The sequence below is a fragment of the Xiphophorus hellerii genome, chromosome 15, assembly GCF_003331165.1.
Source record: "Xiphophorus hellerii strain 12219 chromosome 15, Xiphophorus_hellerii-4.1, whole genome shotgun sequence".
NCBI classification, from domain to species: Eukaryota; Metazoa; Chordata; class Actinopteri; order Cyprinodontiformes; family Poeciliidae; genus Xiphophorus; species Xiphophorus hellerii.
In genome coordinates, this window is record NC_045686.1 from 16,415,929 (window position 1) to 16,440,166 (window position 24,238).

The following is a 24,238-nucleotide window of genomic DNA, read 5'->3' on the forward strand; positions in this document are numbered from 1 at the left end:
AATATGTCAAAATGCCCCAAAATGTCAAGATTTTGGGGCAAATTCACACAAGGCTGGATCTCATGTGAATTTAGTGGCTCAAATCCCATCACACACAGACATATCGTATCCAAAACATGAACCACAAATGTCACTTGCCTTGTCGTAAGTCACTGAAATATGTGAAAAAACAAACATATATTTTAGCAACTATAATCACAGATGAGATTCTTTTTACCTGGTCCACTAATTCGACTGTTGCTGCATGTTTCTAAGTCCAAAGTCATCTCTTCAGAAGAAAATGTGTAAATTTGTATTTCATCTGATAAATCATCACCCAAGAATCGGGATCAGGAGTGGAGAGACACAGAACCAAGCTCTTTGTGGGCCAGTCTTAAGTTTCTACTGCAAATGACAATTTGGGGTGCAATATCATCTGTCGGTATTGGTTCTGTGGTCCAAAATTTGTTCTTCTACTTTGAACTTTATAGCACACAAAGTACCAGGAATTTTAGAGCTGTGCATGACTCTGTAAAGTAAATCTACATTATTATATTATATGCACTGTGTGTTTCAAATTCATACACATTAAAGTGACAATCCAAAAAGGTAACGAAGATAAGAAAAAAGTAAATTAATAAACTTGGTCCTGTTTGACATCTATTATATTGTTTTATGAGGGAAAAAACTTTTCTTCTTTTGTCTCCATTTAAATCTGTGTTAAATCTTCTCACATTAAGTATTCATTTTACATAGGGAAAACCCCCGCATATTTTAACAACTACAACATTGATATTCTAACTTTTAAATTATTTTCCAAATATTTTATTTCAAAACCTATTCAAAAACTACTATAGAGTCACTGATCTATGGAGAGTTAGAGAAGCTGGTCAGTGGGTGCATTTTGTTTTCCTCAGATGGGATATTTAAAACTGTGAGCACGTCATTTGGACCAAACTATTAATAAGAAGTCATTTTACTGCCCCTTAGCTCCCCCCACCCCCCGACTGAACACCCCATTACTCGTTTGGACACTTGCCCCAACACTGTCCGCATGGCAGCTGGGCGCATGCGCAGCTCAGCGGCGGTCCTAAATATCCAATATCCTCTGAACCCGCCTGGTGCTCAAACTTGGACGCCGACTGAAAATAATGTTGTTTCCCCGCGGAAGCAAACTTTCCTGCCACCGAAACAGAAGTCCGGAACTTGAGTCAGGGTTTGTCGGTGTGTTCAGTGTGATCTGAAATACTTTTTTTTTTTTTTTTCCTGTTTTAGTGTAGGACTCTTAATGGCCAGCATTGGCTGAGTGTTTTGATCCAGTCAGTGACAGCCTGCAAACAGCAGGGAGAGCTGTGCAGCGAGCGCAACGCATTTGTTATGAGCGCTTCCGAGCTGTGAGGGGATAATCTGGGAGCCCATTTCGTGCTGGAACACTTTCAACAGAGGTATGTTTGTTTACTGATTTTTAATGTATTTATTATTTTTTGCTTATTGTTCTCTATTATTATTATTATTATTATTATTATTATTATTATTATTATTATTATTATTATTATTATTATTATTGTTGTTGTTGTTATTATTATTACCCACATTTGACATTTTTAAGATTATCAAACGCAAATTTAATATTCGTGCTTTTTAATTTATATTTTTATTTAGAAATTTGAACTATTCTTATGAGGGTGAAATTACACTATCTGTTTAGGACAACTAATAACGCTGTATCATAAGTTTGGGAAATAAACATACATGTCTCCTTGTTTCTCAGAAATAGAAACTTCTTCTACACGTTGAGTTTTTTAAGTGACCTAAATCTATATGTCACCGTTTTTGATGTAAGAGCAACTTAGGTCTGAAGTCATTCAAAGTTTTAAGATCGTTTTTTTATTTGACTCATTTTGGGTAAACCATCCAGAATAGAAAGTCGCATTGAGCGTTTATTTGTCGACTGACAGGAGTGCTGCTCAGTGCGTGTTTCTTCGTCTTTTTTCATTCAGAGGTTCTGGAGACACTTCACTCCTCTCCTCCCGCAGATGTCGGTCCGCATCCCCGTGGCCCTTTTTGCCCCCTTCCTCCTCTCCATCTCCCTTTCATCCCACGTGGAGTTTGTGTTTATATTTGATATGTAGGAAATGGGAATCTTATACCACCACAGTCCCGGCTCTCGGGGCTTGAATGGCCCCTGGCTATTAGCCTGCCCCTAACAACATGACGAGTTAGGTACACGCCGACGCAAAATCTGATAGGGGCCCTATTGCGCCGTAATCCGTGTGTGCAGGTTAGATTTCACATAGAGGACTTACGCTCAACCAAGGCGCGTTAAAACCCCAAAACAGCACTGATGGCATTTGGTGCCTAAAGAATAAAAATAATAACAAAAAATAATAGGCACATCGGCAATAATAGATGTCTTTATTTCTTCTTATTACCATTACTATTATTATCATTAGAATAAACTTTGCATTTCAGCTTTTAGGTTTGCGGTTTTGGTATTGAAGCGAGTTGAAATGGAATGTCGTAAAAAAGAAATAATTAGCAGTGTTTTGGGATTATAAGTCCTTAAAATAATTCTAGTTGTAAAACAAATAAATCAACGTAAGCAAATAGGGTTTTTTTTTACTACATTTATAGACGAAGATTTGATCCTGCAGATTGGAGCGCATCCTCTATGTTTTTTCATGTCAAGCAGGTTGTTTTAATTTCAATAGTGTTTATAAAACATTGATACGATTTGAGTTCAGAAGCTTTTACCTATACGACTATAATTAAATTTATTAGGTCACACACCATTTTATTATAAAACACAGAGGATCCAGGATGTCGTTTCTTTTCGTCCTTAATCAGCCAACATCTTAATCAAGAGAGATGGAGATTTTATTTTTTTCTTCGCTTTTCTTTGTGTAAGGTCGTCACTTTCTTATTTCTTTTTAATGAAATAAATAAATGCATGTCTATATTATCTCACGTCTAAATAAATAAGTAAAAGTGCTGCAGAATCCATCATATCCGAGGGAGAAAATGTCTCCAATGAGGTGAGCAGTGAAATGCTTGGAAAACGTGTTCATCGTTATTGATAGGCGCAAGTCGAAATGAATACGTAGCGGTTCGGTCAGCCTGCAGCTGCCTTCATGTGGTTTGTTCAACATCATCCTCTCTTCGGCTCTCAGAGCGTGAAATTACCGCAGCCTGGCCGCGTGCTGCACTTTCTAACCCCTCACCCCTCCCCCGTCTCATGTGTGGCTCTTATATGTCGCTGTCAATAGCCATAGTAAGGAATATAATTCTCTCTGCTGGTAGGCTGAAGGAAATAGCGAGTTTATTGATCCCGCTGCTTAGTGTCAGGTAACTGCTGGGTAGCAGAGCCGGTCCAAAATTTTACAGGGGCCCGTGCGGAATTTGATTTAAGGACCCCATTCCATTTAATTCAGCCAATGTTTTTTTCTTTTTTTTTTTTTTACATATTTACATAACAGACCTAAATTTCATAGTTGGCTTCTAAAATACCCAAGGCATAAGTAAACATTGGAACCAAATAAAACTATATAGTTTGCATCTCATTTAAGGACTTTGCTTGTATTAGAGCTCAGAAATCCTTTCATGGACACAATTTTTATTAAATCATTGAGTAATATTTACTATTTTTTATTGCTAGTTCATGTTCTTGGAGTAGTTTAAATAAATTATCAGATATGATAACATTTTACTCCTAAGCTGCACTTTTTTCTTCAGAAATTCTTAGAACGGTAAACAACATATTGACCTGACCACAAATTTCTGGTATTTACTCATATTTTATGGAACTATTTAGAGATCAAAGATGTTATTCATTTTCTCCCTGTGTAATCTATGCATATTTTTAAATACATCATAAAGCAAAACAGATTATCATACTGTGAATTTAATTTAAAAATGGTACACTAGGTAACTGTGCAAGTTTTGTTCAAAATATATTGAAAGAAAAAGACATGAAAGGGGAGTCAGAAGTTCAGTGGTGGTTGACGGCTTTAGCTGGATCTGATTGCAAGTTATTCAGGGTAAATATAAATATCACAGTAATTAATTGCGAAGACAAGGCTGTTTCTCTGATTTAAATAGATGGTCAAACAGTCATGTCCAGAGTATACTAATTCAATCTGAACCCAGTAGAGTCAGGAAAGTTTTCCTGCTTATTCTTACAAGATTACATGAAGGGTATTGCCATAGTGATTGATTTCCAAAATAGGTGCGCATGAAATGTGATAATTTAAAAAAGTATTTCTGTCTGTAATTCATGAATCTGTGAGACAAAGCTTAAAGTAGACTTATTCTTTATAAACCCGACTACAAATGAGAAATGTTTAAATCTGAATGAAATGTGAGAAATAGAGGAATCTTCATGATCTGTGGGCTTTGCACAGACGCTTAGTTTGCTTAGGCTTTGGGCCGGCCCTGTTACACGCATGAGTTTGAAAACATTTCACTGTTGTGTAAAATGAATCTGAGAGGACATTTAAAAGTCAGACATCTATTTTGCATGAGTCATTTGTTGTATCAAATATTTCATCATTTCAAAATGGAAAAATAACACAAAAAAAAGCAACCAAACAAAAACTAATGAAACCACAGCCAGGGCACATTTTATAAGTGTATTTTCCAACTCACTGGACATGTTTTAAAACAAGAAAGATGTTGGAAGGAGGGAAAATCCAGAAAGAAAAGAGAGCTGATTGTGTCCTCCAGAAAGGTGAGATAGAGTGAGAAAGAGAGAGAATGAAAGAGAGAGAGAGAGAGAGGAGAGAGACGGGAGGGAGGAGGTGGGGTATAGGGTGGTGGAGGCTCCGGCACAAATCAATTCACCTGAGAGACGCATTATTGTCTTCGGTTTCTGGCCTGGAGGAGCTGAGCGCTATGAAAAATTAAAAGGATGCCAGTTAGTTTAAAGGATCGAGCCAGTGGATAGACACACAAGCACACAAACCGCCTGCGCAACCCTAATTCAATGCTACTCATTGTCAATAACTCATATTTTAAACCATGCATTTATCAAGTTAACATTTCAGCTGTTGCTCTTCTGAAGTCTACATGCTAACCTTATCTGCCTCTTTGTAATAATGCAACACATATGTAGACATTAACACCAGCGTGTTGTTACACAGATATTAGTTTTTCCAAATATCTATAAACAGAAAAACTATTTTTCAAATGTATTTCTTTGGGATTTAGATTTTATAGACTAAAACGAAGTTAAGCATAATTGTAAAGTAAAAGTAAAATAAAAAGGCATTACAATGGCTTATAAGATTGAAGCATGTGATTATCAGCTCTCTTTGCCAAAAGTTTATGACAGGCAGATTGGCATCTTCCTAGGGTGTGAATACTTTGCAAAGCACCGTAAATGATTTCTTCTAATTCATTAAAAATGTGTTTTTTCGTGAGGAACTTAACCTGCAAACGGTTTATTGGCACTCCCTACTGCATTGCTGGGAACTACAGGTCTAATAACAGGGAAGGACTGTCTTTGTTTGCATGTGAGCGTTCGTCTTTGCACCCAGCTCTTTTGTTCAGCTGTCCAACTTTCCCAACAGCCATTGCACAGTAAACAAGAGACAAACCATTCTGTTCTCGTCTTCCTGGGATGTTGGCATTGTTCTCCATTGTTTTCAGCTGCCCTTTTGTTGCAGCATCACTTTCTGCGCCTCAGCAGCAACAGAGCGACGAGGAATAGAATGCGACGATCGCAGCATCGTCTCTCACCTTAAGTTGTAGACAATTCCCTGGCGTCCAAACTCTCCTCCTCCCTCGCTCCCTCCCTTCATCAACCTGTCTCCTGTCTAGAATTAACGGGGTCACTCACTGTCTTCGTGTGCCATAGCCAGCCACTGTGTCTGTGGTCCAGGGCCAGCCATGCAGCCGTATCATTTACGCTTCTCCGTTTTCATTGTTGATATTTACTTCTGCAATTATCGCTCCACTTCACCCTCGGCCAAAGATGATATGCTGAAGTTAACACGGGCGCTTCCCTCCTTCAGTCTCCTGTTGCTCAAACATGCAAACCCAAACACACACAAACGTAAGATCCAACTGACAGACCCACATAGACATAAAACATTTATATATATATATATATATATATATATATATATATATATATATATATATATATATATATATATATATATATATATATATATATAATAGAGGCATATTAATAGAGGCAACCAATGTCCTCAGAAGGACATCATGCATCTTTTCCTATTCTATTAATTTGGGAGATTCATCCATCCATCCATCCATTTTCTGTACACCCTTGTCCCTTAGAGTGGTCTGGAGAACTTGGGAGATTAATAAATAAAATAAAAAAACCAAACAAAAAAACCAAAATCTTTATTTCTTTATATTTCTGAAACCATTTAAATTTGTTTTGTGTCTGTTGCTTTTCAAGTGAGTGGGAGATCGCAGCCAGAGAAGCCATGGAGGCCTCACAAGACCTCAGTGAACAGATGGTGAGTCAGAGGCTACTGTATGCATGCAGGTCTGTGGGTGAGAGAGTACACCTTGTGTCAGCCACACAGCTGTGGGGTATGGTGCGTTAGATGGATAGTGTGTGTGTGCATGTCCACTGGGGTGTCTCTGTGTGTGTGCTAACTCACGAACAGATGTGATGCAAGTCCAGTAGCCATATGGAGGCGGTCACAATTTTCTCGAGCTGGAGTGAAGCTCGCTATACACACTGACTCTAAACTTTCTGTGTACAGTAAGTCTTTTACATATGTTTGAATTTCTACAATGCAATTAATAAGCTCGCTTTAGCATTAATTGAAAGCAATGACTGAAACACTGAAAAATGCTGAGGATACATAATTAGCATAAATAAGGATTTGGTATATTCTAGTCACACTATTGTGAGTTAATTGAGCAAAAAACATTGAGAAACAACAACAAAAAACCAAAGGTGTTCTGTTCTATAACCAGTTTCAAAACTGTTTTAAAATCTATCCTTTATCAAAATGTTTATGACAAATGTTTTATCGTGAGTTTAAAGAAAGAAAAATTAAAGCCTAGAATAACCTAATTTGATGAGAAAGTTTGGTGGCAGAAAAAAAGAGGAGGACATTTTCAACATAGCAGAACCACCTTTGATCCACCACAGTAGAACAGGAACTTACAGCGCCTGGCATATTTCCTCATAAAAATCTTTATTTCTGCTCCTCTTGATGCTGAGGTTTAGGGAAGCTCTTCACTTTGGATTTGGAACTGTGTGACGCCCTAGAAGACATTTTATTGTGATGTTCAGTTCGTCCAAGGCCTGAAAGAAAAACGAAACGAAAACATTTGCAGGAAATTCACACAAAAATTATGCAAAATTAGAAAAATAGCAGACAACTGAATCACAAGATTGTCAGGTTTCTTGTTGATCTGGTTGGCGTCGGTTTCTGTTGCCTGAAGAAACAGCTCTGCTCAGAGTTCAGCAGTTGGAGCTTTGAAGGGAAGTAGTCAGCACAAGATTCTGATCGACCAAACAGATGCAGACTTGGAACACAAACAATACAGCGTTTGAATAGTAATATAAGAGTGAATTGCACACTTACATCTGCACGTAAACATCCTGCATGAGTTCAGGTGTAAAACAACACTATTCATTTGTAACATGTGGGTCCTGCACCAACAGGGCCAAACTGAAAATCTCTGTTACAGGCAAATTTTATATACCTAATCCTGGTAGATAACGGATTCCTCGAACCGTTTTTATATCCAAAGTTTCAAATGTCTAATGATTGTGTTTACAGGTTTATTTTCAGAGTTAACTAACTAATCAGTGTTTAAAGTTAACTAATCATGACTAATCACCCGTGTAATTAAACCTTTTTCTGAAATGCTAAATTAGCGAAATAACATTTTTCACAGAAGAGAGGGTGTCCTCAATTGCCGGTGTCCCGTAGGCTTTAGACCTGTCCCTGTGCCAATACAGTGGATTCATATTGCTTAATTACTTCTTCAGCATGTCATCAAGTTCCTCAGGGCCTAGTAATGACCAATTCATTTGACTCAGGTCTTACCCTAAGCCATGTAGGATAATGACCCTTGTGGAGTAACTTTGGACACCTGTGAGGACTTACTGACAGGCTGACAAAATTCTTTTCTGTGCATTTCCCTTATAACATAGAGTAGATCAAAAACATTCATACTTATAGATTCCTGATTCGGTGAGGATATTCTGAAACAAGGTTAATTGTCTGCTACCTTGTCCTAAATGACAGCAAAAACACTCCTGTGGAAATAATAGATGTAAGAGAGATGTTCAGAAAACACAAGGAGACACCTAGATGCACTTGGACTGACGCTTAGAGCAGACGCAGCGTCCCAGTTCTGCTTGTTTAAAGATCAGGCCGTATTGTTGGGAAAATGATTTTGGCGATGTGCGAAGGCCACTCACATTTCAAAGTCGTTAGTCAGCCACCAGAACAGGTGTAATTTCATCTTCTTCTCCTCCTCCTCCATCAAGCCTCGCTCTCTCTTTCTCTCTCTCCCTCTTTTTCTCTCTCTCTCTCCGACCTGCCAGCCTCGACAGTAATAATGCTGCGAAGTGGGACAGAGCACATGAAGTATGTTGTTTTTTCTCCTATTTTTTTTTTCTGTGTATGTGTGTGTGTGTGTCTCATCAGACTTACTTTGGGTTGGGTTACGGGCAAACCCCAGTGGAGCATATGTCAGTCACGCATACAGTACATGCATACGACGAAAGCAAGCAAGCAAGAAAAAAAAGGCAGAAGAAGACAGTCTATCTTAACTCACTGGTATTCAGATATAAAATATTGATGTCTATATTCCCCCCATTTACTTCACCTGCTTTAAATAGGACTGTGATATCATTTATAATGTGAATTTGAGCTGCAGCTCAAAGACATTGATTAATTGTTCAGGTTGGAAATTGGATCGCAGAGCAAGGGCAGCGATTTTAATCACCCACAGCCACTGAGGCTTATAGAAATTTCATTTCTTGCCAATTTTAAGACTCTCTGCATGCGGCAGAGAAAGATGTCAGTTTTGGTCTCATTTATGTAGGAACATAAGTTTTAAACTGCCAAATAAAATGTTGTGATTTCAGAAATTGTAATATCATTTCTTTTTGTTTTTTTTTTTCTGAGTCCAAACTTCTACAGGTATTTGTGAATCAGCAATTTCACTTTTCAAAATGGGAAGGACAAAATGATATTTAACTGGCAGATGTGTGTTGATTTTCATATGTCTGAAAGGAAATTGAGCTGATCCCGTCAGACATAAAACCTGGAAATCTGAGTCAGGTAAAATAAAAACTATTATACAAATGACTTAATTTATTTTTGTGCTTCTCCAATAAAGTATTTATTTATTTATTTATTTATTTATTTATTTATTTATTTATTCATTCATTCATTCATAGAGTTTTTACACTGAAAAAAGCCAGCACATGGTCCAGCTGCAAAGCAAATTAATTGTATTTCTATTGTTTTTAACTCATTGCTGCTTTGAGTGGGTTATGTGTGTGATTTAAAATAAAGATGAACAATTCTGATGGCCCAAAGTTTTGAGAACTATGCCTCATACGGTTATACACTTTCAGCTCATTACATTTCTGGAAGCCCTGTACAAGTCTTTGTCTTGTCATTGAGGTACCTGGAATTCCTTGATTTTCAATGTAATGGTTTTACTTTCTATCCACCTTATATTTCTGAGCACAGCAGCAGTGGATGACCTTTGGCAGGTTCCTTGAAGTCACGGTTTGAGCGTGTTTGTTTGCTTCACTCACTCTGGAAGACATTTCACACTTAACGTATGATGGTGTGTATCTTTTTTTTGTGACTTTCCATTTAGCTTCTGGGATTCTGCTTTAATGCAGTCAGAAACGTAATTACTTTTTTGAGCTTAACTTTTCAGAGGAAGGCGGAGTACCCGGAGAGAACCCGTTCATGCACAGGGAGAACATGCAAAGGCTATGCAGAAAGAACCACAATAAAATATCTTACAACACTTATTATTATTGTTGTCATAATAATAATAATAATAATAATAATAATAATAATAATAATAGTTGATTAATAATACAATAAGATAAAAACACTACTGTCTTTTTATATCTGCTTGAAAATTCAAACTGAAAGTGGCTTGTTCTTTCCCCGCTCTGCTTCATTGAAATAGGCGTGTCTACGTTGACTAAGAAAACACTAAGGACCTCACAGACACAGTTTCGGGGAGTTGTCCGCTGACACCCGATAGTCCCGCTCCTCCTTTTCTAGCCTTTAAAGTACCCCGTCCATCGCTTCCCCCGCCACGCCCTTTTCCCCACCATGACCACAGCACGTCATCTGGGTTATGGTCAGGCATCCTCTCTGGCCGCCTGCCCGCCCCGGGTCTGCCTGCCGTCTGGGGTCTTCAGGGAAGAACTGCAGGAGCTCAGGGGGCATTTAGGCGTTTAGCGCTTTAATGCTACTTTTAGCTTGTTTAAGTGTCTCTCTCCACCTGTTGCCACATGTTTGCTCTTCTATGGAGAAAATGTTATTAAGGAAGGATGCTCTAAGAAATGATAGCTAAATACTTATTAATTTTATTAAATTCAATTTAAAAAAATTACAAGTCAATTCTTTCGTGCCAATAACAAAAAACAAATGTTTTACACAACGCTTTTTCAGGTTTTCTGAATTTATTTTTCATTCAAAGTGGCAGAGGGGAGGACATTTGCTGACTCCTGCAAACTTTTCAGGCTTGAAATCTATGGCAAGCTCTGGAAAAAGTGAGTGTGAGAGATGGAGGTGGAAGAAATGCTGAAGAAAAGATGAAGTAGGCTCTTGTAGCTGCTTTTTCTTCCTCTGGTGCTCTGGGAGAGGCTCTATGGCAGCTGTCCTATTCAGTGTATTAGTATGTGAGACAGAGAGACTAAGTAAGAGGAGGAAAAGGGGTCAGGTTGCACCCCTCTTTCACCTCTACAACCCCATACAGACGCACTGACACAAATGTACATGCAGCAGCAGCAGTTCAGCATGAACATGGCCAAACCCGATAGCTAAGATCGCCCTGGCATGTCATCTTAAAATCTGCCCGGCAACAAGGCATGCAGACAGATCCCAGAAGTGTGGAGTGTAACAGCTACTTCATGGCATCCTGCTAGTAGGTTGGCATCCAGGCTGTGGCACCGTAGTCCACTTCAGTTTCAGTTCAGTGTCAGTGATTCCTTTAAGATTAATGTTCAGCTGACAGCCGAATGCTGCTGTGAGAGTCTACTCCTGAAACTGAGCAAGAAGTGTTCGTTTTATGTGTTTGGCAAAGATACTTAAATTTGTAAGCAGGCATTTATTTTATTTATTTTTGTATTTATTTATTTATTTATTGCTAACCAACAGCCGATATAAAAATGGTCATTAAAACATTTAAATAATTATTTGTTTTGAAAATAAAGCATGAACAAAGCAGGAAGTTTTTTTTAAACTTATTTTTATTGTGTTACCATTGCAAGAGAAAAAGCAATTAAATTAACTTGTTACAGTTAAGAGCTGAGCCTGAGATTAAGGGTAGATTATTTTTACTAAGCAAAGAAATGACAAGCTGCAACAATGTTATTACACTTAGTTTGTCAAAGGGAACAATTAAATCACTTATCACTGAAGGTGAGCTAATTTGCTTCTAGCTTCCAAACATGAAAACAAGCAGTTTTGTTTACAGCAAGACTGAATTAAACCCTGTAACGTATATAAATTTTCAAAAGCTTTAATTGTCAATGATTCCTTTTGAAAGATAGAGTCTCCAACAGTTTCTTTTGATGCTATTTGGAGGGAGGTGGTTGGTGATAGCAGTGTATTTCAATTTAAGCACCAGAGTACATTGGAGTTAATTTTATAACTTGCTTGCACGTGGACCAGTACTGGAGTTCATTCTGCATCACGTTAACAATATGATGATTTGGGCGTGCCGTGGTGGCGTAGTGGTTAGCGCGACCCATATTTGGAGGCCTTGAGTCCTCGACGTGGCCGTCGCGGGTTTGACTCCGGACCCGACGATATTTGCCGCATGTCTTCCCCCCTCTCCTTCCCCATTTCCTGTCAGCCCACTGTCATATAAGGGACACTAGAGCCCACAAAAGACCCCCTGGAGGGGTAAAAAAAAAACAATATGCTGATTTCTGTTACATGTGTGACACTGACTAGAGATTGCGTGGAACCAGCTTTACCCTGAAGTCTTTCCTCTTTGATACTATAACTTGATCTATTCAAATTAAATTATCACCGTTGTCCTTTTTGAAAATGGAGAAACAAAGCTCCTGATTTAGCATGAATCTGAAATTTGATGCACTGTCCTCAGGCAAGTGAACTTTCTAGGAATGCATCACAGCCTGGTACGATAGCCTGGCACTGCACTGTATATGTATATACAGTATATGTATACTGTATGTAAAATGTCAAAAAATCTGCCTTTGCTGAATGTCAAACACTCGCTATTGACGCAATTAGTCCTACTTTAGATCAAATACCTTCTTTTGTAGGAAAGAAAGGGACATTAGTCTAAGCTAAAGCATCTGTCTTTCACCTAAACCTGTTCAGGTCACGTAATTGATCAGGCGCATATGAGAGCTGAGTTTGCATTCTGGCAAGCCAGGGAAAGACAGCTAGGTGTGAGGTCAACAGGTCACAGACAGACCTGTCAGCCAGTCACACTGTCACAGAGCAAAACCCCCAAAACAGACTGGAGAATCCATCTAGAAACCCGGAGCAGAGGCAGCGTGGGTTTCTAAAGGAACACACCAGACAGGAAACCGCATGATAAGTGTGTTTGAGCGTCTGCTCTGTGAGAGAGCGTGTGTGTGTAGGTGTTTCTTTCTCTGTTTTGCACATACACTTTCTTTGGTGTGGGATGACTGAGGTCATCTGAGTGAAGAGAGCACTATGCTGTGGCCAGTCGTGTTTAATAGAACGTCGGCCAGGACAATGTATTTCTTGCCAGGATTCCTCACTTTATTGATTACACAAAGAGTTTTTAAGAAAAACACATTATCGCCAGATGTTACTGTTTTTATCTTTTTTTTCTGTGTCGAATCAGCGATTTCACATCTTAAACTCTGTCCTAAACTGACTCTTTAGAATTTTAACTCTTTCTCTGCAAGTAAAAGAAAAAGTCGCCCGTGTAAAAGCATATAAACAACATTGTCTCAATAAAAACCTTTGGGAAAATAGTTCACAATCTCCCGCTAAACGCTCATCTGCTTTTATTGTAAAAAAAAAAAGAAGAAAGAAAACAAGCGCATTTCCTCGTTTTGCTGGAAAGGAAATGAAATTCCAACAGTTGTGCTTTGCTTATGGAGGAACCTGCATGCCCTGCCTGCCGCGAGAACTTCCTCTCCTGCTCTACTGGGAGATTAAATTTCTCTCAGAGCCGTCCAGCACCAGAGAGGTAGCAGAGAGGGCGTCAGTGCCAGATGGGACGTGACCCGGGTCTCTGTTTTAGTTAAATTTTTGCTGGAAGTAATGTTTATTTCCTTTGTTTCCCACATATTTTCTTCCTTTTGTGAACAGAATGTCTACTGTTTCTTGTTTCACTGCTTTTCATCGTCGCTATTGTGGTCATGTCACATCGGTCCTTTTTATTTTTTCTCAGATCCTTTTAAAAACTTCAGAATTAATATGACTCTTTCCTCTTTGATCCTGCTCCTTTAAACGAAACAGGGTAACCAATATAAAATTACATTAAATTATTTCAGTGAAGATTTTATTGTCATTGTTAAATGATATTGATGGAGCTGAATAAACTTGTGAATGCATGCAAGCAAAGCTGTCTTTCCTTTTGGTCTGATAAGTGATAAGGAAAAGGATTCAATAGGCTGTAAAGTTGAGAAAGAAAAGGTTGTTAATGCTTTTAAGCCATAATGCAGTTTCAGTTTTGCTTTTTGGCTTTTTAAATGGAAGAAGTATCATGTTCAGGTCAGTACACGAGGTACTTCCCTTTTATCAGAGTTCAATCTTTAACAAAAGCACAAGGAACTCTTTGGCTTGAGGGCAGGTGGCAGCTTGAAATTGTAGGTACATTTTATCAAGAACGTTTTCTGATTTGGACGTCTTAACTTGATTGTTAAAGTTAATATCTAAAGGTTGTTTGGATATTAACTCACATCTGAATAAAGCGGAATTTTGTATGAAAACTTAATATAATTAACCCTTTCCTGACATCATATTCTATAAAACTGGCATTATTACAATGTAGTCCCCAGCTCTTCAAAACAAAAATACTTTCTGTTCCATTTCCTGAGAAGTACAACAATAAAATGTGTTAACCTACTTTTTTCTACATTGCGCTGAACGTAAATATAACTTGAGACCTGACCTAAACTTGGAACAAGTGAAATGTAAGTTTTTTCTTTAAATACGATCCTCTGCTACAATTAGGCCCAAATGTTTTCATGCAATGGGCAGATTTAGATTGAGGATTTAACATCTCTTAAATCTGATAAAACAATGTAAATGGAGTATCAATTTTGAAATGAAAAAGTATTTATTTTCATTTCAATTGAATTGGCACTTCTTTTTTTTTATTGCAGCAATCTGTCAAAGCCTTTGTATAATTGATGACCATCTTCCTGAATGTTTCCAAAGATATTTTGACAATTTATCTTTGTTGATGAGCACCTATTTGAAGTTGGAGGGCCCCCTTGACATCACCCAAATCGTTAGTTTCCTCCACAGATTCTCTATTAGATTCAAGTCAGGACTTTGACTAGGCCACTCTAAAAGATTAACATTACCTCCAATCAGAAGGAACACTATGGAAAAATGAAAGTTATTTTAAACTTAAACATGCTGTCACAATGAGACAGCAAATCTTATTTCTTATAGCCTACAGCGATTTTTATTTTTTATTTTTTAACTGTTTGTCCATCTTGCCATGTTTGAACAAGAACCATCCAGAAGTTTTTTTTCGCTATGATGTGTCCCTGCTTCCTTTTGTCTGTGTGTCCCACCCTTTCTTTACCCACCAGTCTCCCTGCCACTTTGTCTCTCGCTGGGTCTCTCCGGCTGGAGTGATGATTCAGGCCCCATTGTGAGTTCAGCAATCCGATACAGCACCAGCCCAAGAGCGAGGGTGGGGAGGTGGCGTTAGGGGAGCAGGGGAGGGAATGAGAAACAAGAGGGATTATGGGTGTTCCGATGGCCATATCCATGATGTCTGGAGCCCCGGGTGCTTTGGCACTCTACCTGCCCTCTGGTTTACCTGTTGCTCTCATTCTGTGTTTTAGCTTTACATCTCTCTCCCTCTGTCCAAACACTCGTGAGCTCTTCACTGTCCCATTTTGGAACCCTCTTTTCCCCTCAGTCCACCTTTCCTGTGCACAAACATATCAGATTGTGGGTGATTTCATTAGGAAGATGATACGAAGTCTTTCAAAGTGCGGTATGCCAGAACAGCTTGCGACTTCTGAGACATTTAACTCCGCTTCCCTCTCTGTGGCACAGAGGGCAGCAGTAACTTCTAATAAAGGGCTGCATATTAAATCTAAGAGCAGATGGTGTGTGTGTGTGTGTGTGGGTGTGTGCGTGTGCGTGTGTGTGCGTGGGTGGGGGCGTGTGTGTGGGGGTGTGTGTGAGGCCATGCCATTCTTTCTGCTGAATGTTTCCCCTTGGATCTTTTCTGAAGGATATCTACCTTATGTCGTACCTCTCACGCACACAAACTGTGATGTCACAAGCAGCATTATTTAACAGGCATCTGGGAGCCCATTCATCATTTAATTAAAAGCGTCTGAAAGGAATCTGAGGCCTAATGAGATTAGTTTTAATAATTGATGCTGCTGCTGCTGCAGACGGGCCTTTACACACACAGGCCCACACACACACACTTCGATCTACGGCTATTACAGTGACTCAGAGCCTCTGTCTTAGCAGCGTGAATTTGCACATTTTTGCTTTCTTACCTGTTCATGATACACATGTTGTGATGCACATTATAGTCATTTACGTCATATTGGTAAAAGATTAGATGGAGTGAAAAGAGCTGGCAGGGTTGTTTTTTTTTTACACCAATGGTGTTTTGTTTTGTTTTGTTTTGTCGGTTTCTTTAAGGCAGACTTTTGTATTATTATATTTATTGTTCAGTTGCTTAGTCCATAATTGTGTATACAGCACAGAACCAATTTTGCTTTAATTGGTTCTGAGCAGAAAGTCCTGACTTAAGGCAGACAAGCATTCAGAGCAGTTTTAGTTTTCACTCTTTGTTGCTGCTTTTCCTGTTTATGTTGCTGATAAGAAATGCACACAGTGTTATGGATGTGCATTCATGTTTAGATAGTTTAACTCCCAGTTAGATACATTTTGTTGTGATTAATTTATCTCCATTTAAGATTGACAAAGTTGTCTAAGCAGATTGTTTGTTTTTTTTGAGTACAGAGTTGGATTTCAGTCAGATTCAGTTAAAATACAGACCTTGTACTTCTCAGAAAAGAGTTTAGAAAATAGCTCTGTAGTAGATTTTATGTATTTTTTTTCTGCATAGTATGGTTCATTTAGTGAAATATGATTCTTTGTTGGAGGAAATAGGAAAACGAAAGGTAGATATACATATATTTACGCCATTGAACCATGAGTCTTTATCCCTGGACACCATTTACCCTGAGCCCTTTAACTAATCAGGTCAGGAGTATACTAACCTGTTGAGGGTTCAGGGTAAATAGCTGAACACCAAGTTAAAGATCAATTCAAGCACCTTTTTGAGGAGAAACTACTCGTCCAACAATGAAACAGAAAATCGGTTAACTTCAGATTTGTTCACCCTGATTTCAATCTAACATTTGAAGAAACTTTCAAATTAGGAACAAATGTAACCATGAATGGTTGTTTTAAAAATTGAGCCAATCCCAGCAGTGCCTCGCTGTATTCACTCTATTGCATAAAGTTTTTCCTAACTATGTGCAAAAAGAAGCATCTTTAACACATTATTAAGTAATTTCAAACATTTAGTTGAAATTACAGCTCTCCACAACTCATCCCTAAACTGAGATATTGGTCCACATTCCTGATAAGAGGTTCATTGTTGATTATAAAATACATTGACATAAATGACTTAAACACCGTAAAGCGTTATTTTAAGTTCATTTCCTTCAGTTTTAACTGGAGCGATTAAGCATATTGCTTGAAATCAGAAATGGGTAGCAGCATGGCACTACTAAAACTCCACCCTGAGGCTTAGGGTAATACCAAATTATTACCTCTCTACCAGAGCCATTTACTGGGGTAAATATTTATCCAGGTGAAGGTTTCTCATCCTGGAATATGCAGTGGAAACAGGGAACCCCAGAAAACTATGCCAGTTCCTGGGAAAGGCTCTTGTAGTGGAAACATGCCTCATGTCTATGTCAGTGTCCGACATAAATATTGTACTTACATGCATTTTATATTGAGCTGATTAAAGTAATGGCCAATATGAGTGCATATGTGTCTGCATGGTCAGCCTTGGGCCGGGTTAGGTTTCTTCCAGTTGTTTTTTTAATTACCCTCATCAGATTAACTGCGCTGGGGCAGTCAAGGCCAAACGCACAATTAACAGTGCAGAACCAATGCTCCCCCCAACACACACACACACACACACACACACAAATCCATCAGTGGCTTTTCATTTGTCTCCATCAAGTAAAGCTGCATTAAATCGTCTCTGTGATCCCCTCACTCCCTGAGACAATGAGGAGCCAGATTGAGCAGCAGGTATGAGGACCACCAGTAAGCAGTATGGGGAGTAGCCCATTGTCCTCTAATCTACTTCTCCCTAAAATGTAAATTTACTAGCATTTTACTTTCAAATAAATCAGTATTAGAGACTATTTTACAAATTTGTAGCCATGTAAGTTCTGTGGGGGTTTTTTTAATGAACAAATTGAAAAAACATTCAGGATTTAATTTGCAATATGGGGTAATAGCTTAAGCTATTCACCATTAGGGAAACCTTTTATCATGCAGAAAAAGCATGCTAACCTTGATTAAAACCCTTCTTTCAATCATTTCTGCATCACTTATACAGTAGATTGGCATATAAAGGAAATTACAAAAGAACAAAAACAAAAAATAGTAGTCCATGACCAAGTGCTTTATCTTCTTGTCTCAATATCTGGAGCAACATTCTCCCACCTATAGTAGATATTTGTACCTTAGGGGGGAAATATAATTTTTATTATTTATTCATCCATCCATCCATCCATTTTCTGTGCACCCTTGTCCCTAATATTATTTATTTATTTATTTATTTAGCCTCAATTTTGGAACTTTTCAAATTTCTGCATCAGAACTATAAGACTATCACTGCCACCATCACAAACTCACTGGTCTTATTGTTTCTAATCTAATCCTTTATTTAATCAGGTAAACCCTGTTGAGATCTAGATCTCATTTTCAAGAGGGACCTGGGCAAAAAATTTGCAATACATAGCAACCTGGTTACAAGTTGTTCCGATGCAGAAAAAACTGAAAAGTTACAAAATTGGAATCAGCAGGTCAAACATTGAAGAAAGTTGGAAATCTGTATGAACTGTTGAAACATTGATATGTCATTTTCCAAAGCCTTATCTATTATTTAAATCTCCATCATGTAATACCTGGTTGATTTCAAAACTAATGTTTTCAAACAAATTGAATAAAGTGACTTCAGTTTTGGATATATCTTTTCTAGTTTGACTAAAATAATGTCAAAGCTGGTAGTTTAAATAATTAAATTATTAATTCCAGGCTAAATATGAATGAATTTGACATTCAGCCATCACACAAAGTAGAACACTAAAACCCAATGTAATTTTTTTTTCAACTTGGTGATAGCTATATCCTGTTTCTCTCAACATTTGTGGAAAAATCGTATAAACATACATAAGCAAAGAGGGGTGCCACTTGCCAGAAAGGAACAGAAACAGAGCAACTTATACCTATTTCACCTGAATCCCTCCTCCTCTTTCCCCCTCTCTCCACAGACTCACCTTGTTCTTCCCTTTCACTCCCTGACTTCTTTTTTTTCTCTTTTATAGCTTCCTACTACACCTGAAAAGAGAGCATTTTTGAAAGTATAAAGAGACGGATAGATTTACACCTCCCAGGGTGGGGGAACTGGAAGCAGGGTGTAGGAGGAATGGAGGTGGGGGGAGGGGTTCAAGGGAGGAGGCTCGGCACAATGTATTTTACATGAAAGGAAGGGGATAAAGTTACCACGCTGATAACCACTCATACAAATGGGGACAGCAGAAAGCTTTGAGCAGGGGACAGGCAGATGAGTGAGTGTGTGTGTGCTTGTGTGCAGGGGTGTGTGTGTGGCCTTGTATTTGATACATTGCCAGGACTATTTTCCTAACACATACTACTTTGTGGGGACCTACTTCTCCTTATGGGTTCCTAAAACCTGGGCCCCATATAAGAAGAGCTGCTTTTTTGGGTTATGAGTTAGGTTTAGGACTAAGGTGTGTTTGAATTTAGGTTATGTTTTGAGTTAGGCAGGTACCTTTAATGATTAGGTTCTAAGGTAAGGATAAACTATAGAAAGAAATGAAAAATAAATAGAAGTCAGTGAGAAGTCCTTGTGAAGATCAAAAGATACACTGTGTATGTGTGAAATACACACATACACACAATAAATAATTCATACATCCAATTGCAAAAATGATCAACTTTCCAAATAAAACCTGGCAAGTTAATTTTGGTATAACTGGATTTCATCATCTTCAAATATTTCCATTCCAGCATCCTTTTCCTTTTGTCGTTAAAATTAATGTTATAGTCTTCCACTTATCCCCATGTCTTAACATCAACAGATATCCTGTCCTGATCGGAGGTTCTGTAGCTGTCGTAACAAGCTGCTCCAATACAGTGTTATCTAACTAAAGAAAATTATTATGTTGTTTTGACAATACTTTCACCAAAATGCTAATGCATTTATTTTATGATTTGTTTGTTGTGTCTGTGGTTATTACTAAGCTCATGTCATTTTTATCCTGAAAGGCTATGCTAATGCTAGCACGTTTTCTCTCTTTTTTGATATGACTTATTGATGATTCAGCTCATGATATATTTCATTGTGATTCCAGTTAGTCTTGTTTGGACAAAAAGCTCAGATAGATCATTCCCATGTTTCAGAAACTTTTGTTTGACCGTCATGAAATTTACTGACAAGTGTTTCAGCTGCTCTCTGTGTAATTTCCCTTACTAGACTGAGAGCTATCCCATAATTTCTAAGCATAGTGGGATAAGTACAACCTAGAATTCAGTTTTACAAGATGTAAATATGAATATATATTGTGATTTAACAAGATTGCCACATGGCTCACTAGAGGTGCAATAGACCCGTTCACAGACAGTACAATGATAGGCATGGGGAGTTGAGTTCAGTTGGAGGGAATACCAATCATTTGAAAATATTCTACATGGAACGCTGATGCAACTGCATTTAGGCATTCCTAGTAGGATTTTTTATCTTTGTGGCACGCTTGACAAGTCAAAGTGTGCAAACCAAATCAAATATTAGCTTGTGAGAAAAAGAAGCCCATTACGATCAATGTATTTGGAGTAAGCAGAGTCACGCCCTGTGATTAACTACAAAGTATCCAAACGATTTTGAAACAGAAGGAAACAAGATCTGTTCTAAAGCAAAATTCATGGCTTTACAGTCTTTCTGTTTATTTAGTATTTGTATGAGACTGTTGTACCTGAGCGAATTGGAAAATATATTTAGGGTTAGGTAGAACTGCTGTTGTTCCACTCGAAAGACAAAGCCAAAGACAGGACACCTCACTCTTGTCAAATGTTTTTACATCACTTCTAAAATCAACAGAAAGCAAAGCTGAATTATGGTATATAGTTGCAGCAGGACAGTATGCTTTGTAAATCTTCCGCTCAACGCTTTGATTATCTCATCCACACCTCTCTGGAGTTTAGTTTAGCTTTTTTTCTTTCTTTTCGTCTGTTTTAATTTGGCCTGTATATTTCATCAGGCATGTTTGGGGACACCTCCTCTCCTCCCTTCTCCACTTGCTGTGAAAATATTTCACCGGGGATGTTTTTGGACAACCCCCCCCCCCCCACCCATCCACCACTCCTCCTCCAAATGAGGTCTTGCCTGGCTAATAATAAAGTGCTTGAGTTGTCAAGCACTTCGGCAGCACCCTAATCTGTTCTGACAGCTAGTACTCTACATACGTTCTCAAACGTCCAGTGCTCACACACACATATCCACCAATAACACACACTCTGCAGATTTTGGCTAAAATGTGTACACTCCTTCCACAAGCAGTCTATCAATCACAGGGCTTTATTGAAGGTTGGGGATAAATGCTGTGGTGCTGGGATGCATGTTGGTGACCAATCTATAGATGGCTGGTTCCCAGTTAAAGACAGTGGCTCCATTCCAAGTTGGTCTTCAACCCTGTGTACATTTTGTACCCTTACCTTGTTCAAGTATGGTAACACTAAGGCTAGTGTGCTTGTTCTTAAAGTGTCATTTGACACAAAATATCATTCAGTATCCGTTTACAAAATTAGTGACAATTTTTTTTTTGCCATGTGCCTTGTAGGTCCGATTTGTTTCTTCTCAGCCATGTTTTCTTAACTCATCTTTGAAAAAACAAACTGAATTTTAAGACGTGACAAAGGCAATTCCACTGTCACGTTTCTGTAACTTTGAAAGCTAATTATCTTGATTCCACCAGCTCACACCTCATTTATCATATTTTTCATTTATTAGTATATTTTATTTATTTCTTCCAAAGCAGACAGGGTCATATAACACCTGCAAATAAATCACAGAGCATGAAAGCTACCACTGATTGATCATCTGGAAATTAAACCAGGACATAAATATATGAAGGTCTAATATGAAACGCCACAATAAAATAAGACATTTCTATAGTCAGTTTATGGTCTCTTCTAATTGGTAATATTTATTGTATATAAAAATATATTGTTTACTGCGACTTCTTGGATGTTCCTAAATATTGTTATTCGTTGTAGAACATTGCTTTGTATTTATTTATTTATTTATTTATTTATTTATTTATTTATTTATTTATTTATTTATTCATTTATTTATTTTACTTTTCAAAAATTAAAGCATTAAAATATTTCAATGAGAACAACTGTTTTAGGAACAGTGCCATTATGAAACATGATTTATGTGAGCAAAGACAACAGTAAACAATGAAACAGAGGGTACGAAATGGCATAATTGGCAAACTGCAACCAGTTTGTAAAATGATGTCATTTACACAATAATATTCAAAAAATTAGAATATGCTTACAATGTGACTTGTTTGTCCTACTAAAAGTAGCTGAATATTGAATATTACTGTATACAAATTGCATTTTTAGATAAAATACAAATAAAATCTTGTTCATGTTGGATGATTTATATATATCATGGCTGAACTGAATTTTAAACGGGTTCTGGTTAAAAGGGAAGAGACACAATGCTGACAAATGTTTGTGTGAGTGTGTGAGCTGGAATTACACACAATATTCCAGTTCAATTATAATTTCCACTGATCATCAGCCACTGTTTTAGTACATCAAATTTTGAATAGAGACATTTAAATGTACTCCAGATTCATAAAGTGCCGTTAATTTGCCCTTCAAGTGTGAAAGGTCTCACCTGTGTATAACAGGCAAACATTAATAACTTCCTTCCTTCACTAGACTGTACATGTTGAGAGCCGCCGGATTCACAAGACTGTTGACTTTAACAAGAAATGTCATGATGATTTATTATGACAATATCTTATGTCTTGAGATCTCAGTTCACTCCCACTGCACACCCATGATAAACTACGACATTATCACAACCAAATGAAAGATCTTCCTCGTACTGAAAATACAACATCTTGATGTTATCAATGACATCCCGCACCAAAGCTAATAATAAAACGAAGTCTTTATAAATGAAAAATAGCATTTTAGGACAGGAGTTGACTTTTAGCTTTTATATAAAAAAACCCAGTGCAGATGCATTTGACTGTGTCTGCTTTAAATTAGATTTTTTTTCCACACTTCTATGTACTTTTACTATTTGCTGATTTTTTTTTTATTTGTGTTTTGCTCTTTCATCAATATTGACAATTGTCAAATTATTCAGTTATTTGGAATAAACTTTAAAGTTGAATCACATATCTTGAAAATACAGTAGACTCACACCCCTGTTTTTTTTGTGAAAGGAGTCACCTAGTGATTTACCTTATTATTAAGAAGAACATATTTATTTATCTTTTTTTTCCAGAATTTGTTGATGTTGGAATAGTGGTACTGAGAAAAGGAGAATAAACACTCACATTTCAGGAATGTGTGTAAAAGTGTACTTCTTGTCTTTGGCTCAGCACCAGCCTTTAGAACTGTCCTGATGGACAAAGTGAAAGAGTGCCATCTTCAGACCAGTGCGACTTGGAGGTTTGATGGGTGCAAGTGTTTGCTCCCATCCATTCTCCCTGCTGATCTCTTTTTAACACTGGCCACACGCATGTTGGTTCCAGTTAACAAGGGTTGAAAGTGTGTTCAGGTGTACATGTGAGACCCTGCGTGGTGTGGGTGTCTAAGTATGTGTGTAGGGGACCGCAGGGGAGGAGGGATGGTCAATTGAGAGGTGCGAAGTTTATGATCTTGCTTGTACTTTCTGCTGCACTTACCGAGATCCTCACACATTGTTTCCATTTATTAAATGCTTCACTGTGTTGTTTTTTTTTTTTTGTACACAACTAGATTTTTATGTCAGAGCTTCAGTCAAGATCAGACTGGGAAAACAAAACAATTAACATTTCAAATGTTTTTAGGCTCTAAATGCAAGCCGGGGTGAGTCTGTAATGAGTGACAGCAGAAAAAAAAGAGGAGGAGGAGAAGCGAAAAAAGAGAGGGTGGAGGCAGAGGAGGAGGGGAACAAGACGAGCGAAATGTTCCCCATTACTGGAGGTTGGGAAGACAGCAGCTGTGCATGGATTGACCTCAACAGCAGCAGCAGCGGCAGCAGAGAGGACACAGTTATTACGCAGTGTTCCCTTTCTCTCGTCCCACAGAGTGACAAAGAAAAGTCCAAAAGAAAAAAAGGGGACACATTTTAGACTTATGCGACTCCTGGAGTACAAAGTGTGAAGCAGGTAGACGGAGAAGAGAGGCATTTAGGGAGCGTGTGTGTCTCTGCTTGTGGGTGAGAGGGCAGTCTGCGTCTTGAGGGGGAGCTGCCCGATCGTTGCGCTCCGTAATGCATTGTGGAAGAGCGGGACTGCTAGCTGACGTGATTACACTCTGAGGTAAGAACGGATCTC

General features: G+C 38.1%; 1 protein-coding gene across 7 annotated transcripts in view; it reads left to right on the forward strand.

Moving 5' to 3' along the window:
• The first annotated feature begins 1,052 nt into the window (after positions 1-1,052).
• eya4 (EYA transcriptional coactivator and phosphatase 4) overlaps positions 1,053-24,238 on the forward strand; it is a 49,931-nt gene continuing 26,745 nt past the window's right edge. For 2 of the 7 annotated variants that reach the window (XR_004342075.1, XM_032584450.1), the window contains exons 1-2: positions 1,054-1,424; positions 6,404-6,464. Coding sequence is in view for 5 of the 7 variants with exons in the window: in XM_032584450.1 (XP_032440341.1) it covers positions 6,432-6,464 (33 nt within the window). In the remaining 2 variants the exon portion in view is untranslated. Of the gene's footprint in view, positions 1,425-6,403; positions 6,465-23,864; positions 24,224-24,238 lie in introns of those variants that run through there. The other 5 variants (XM_032584454.1, XM_032584452.1, XM_032584449.1 and 2 more) reach the window with 5 other exon arrangements.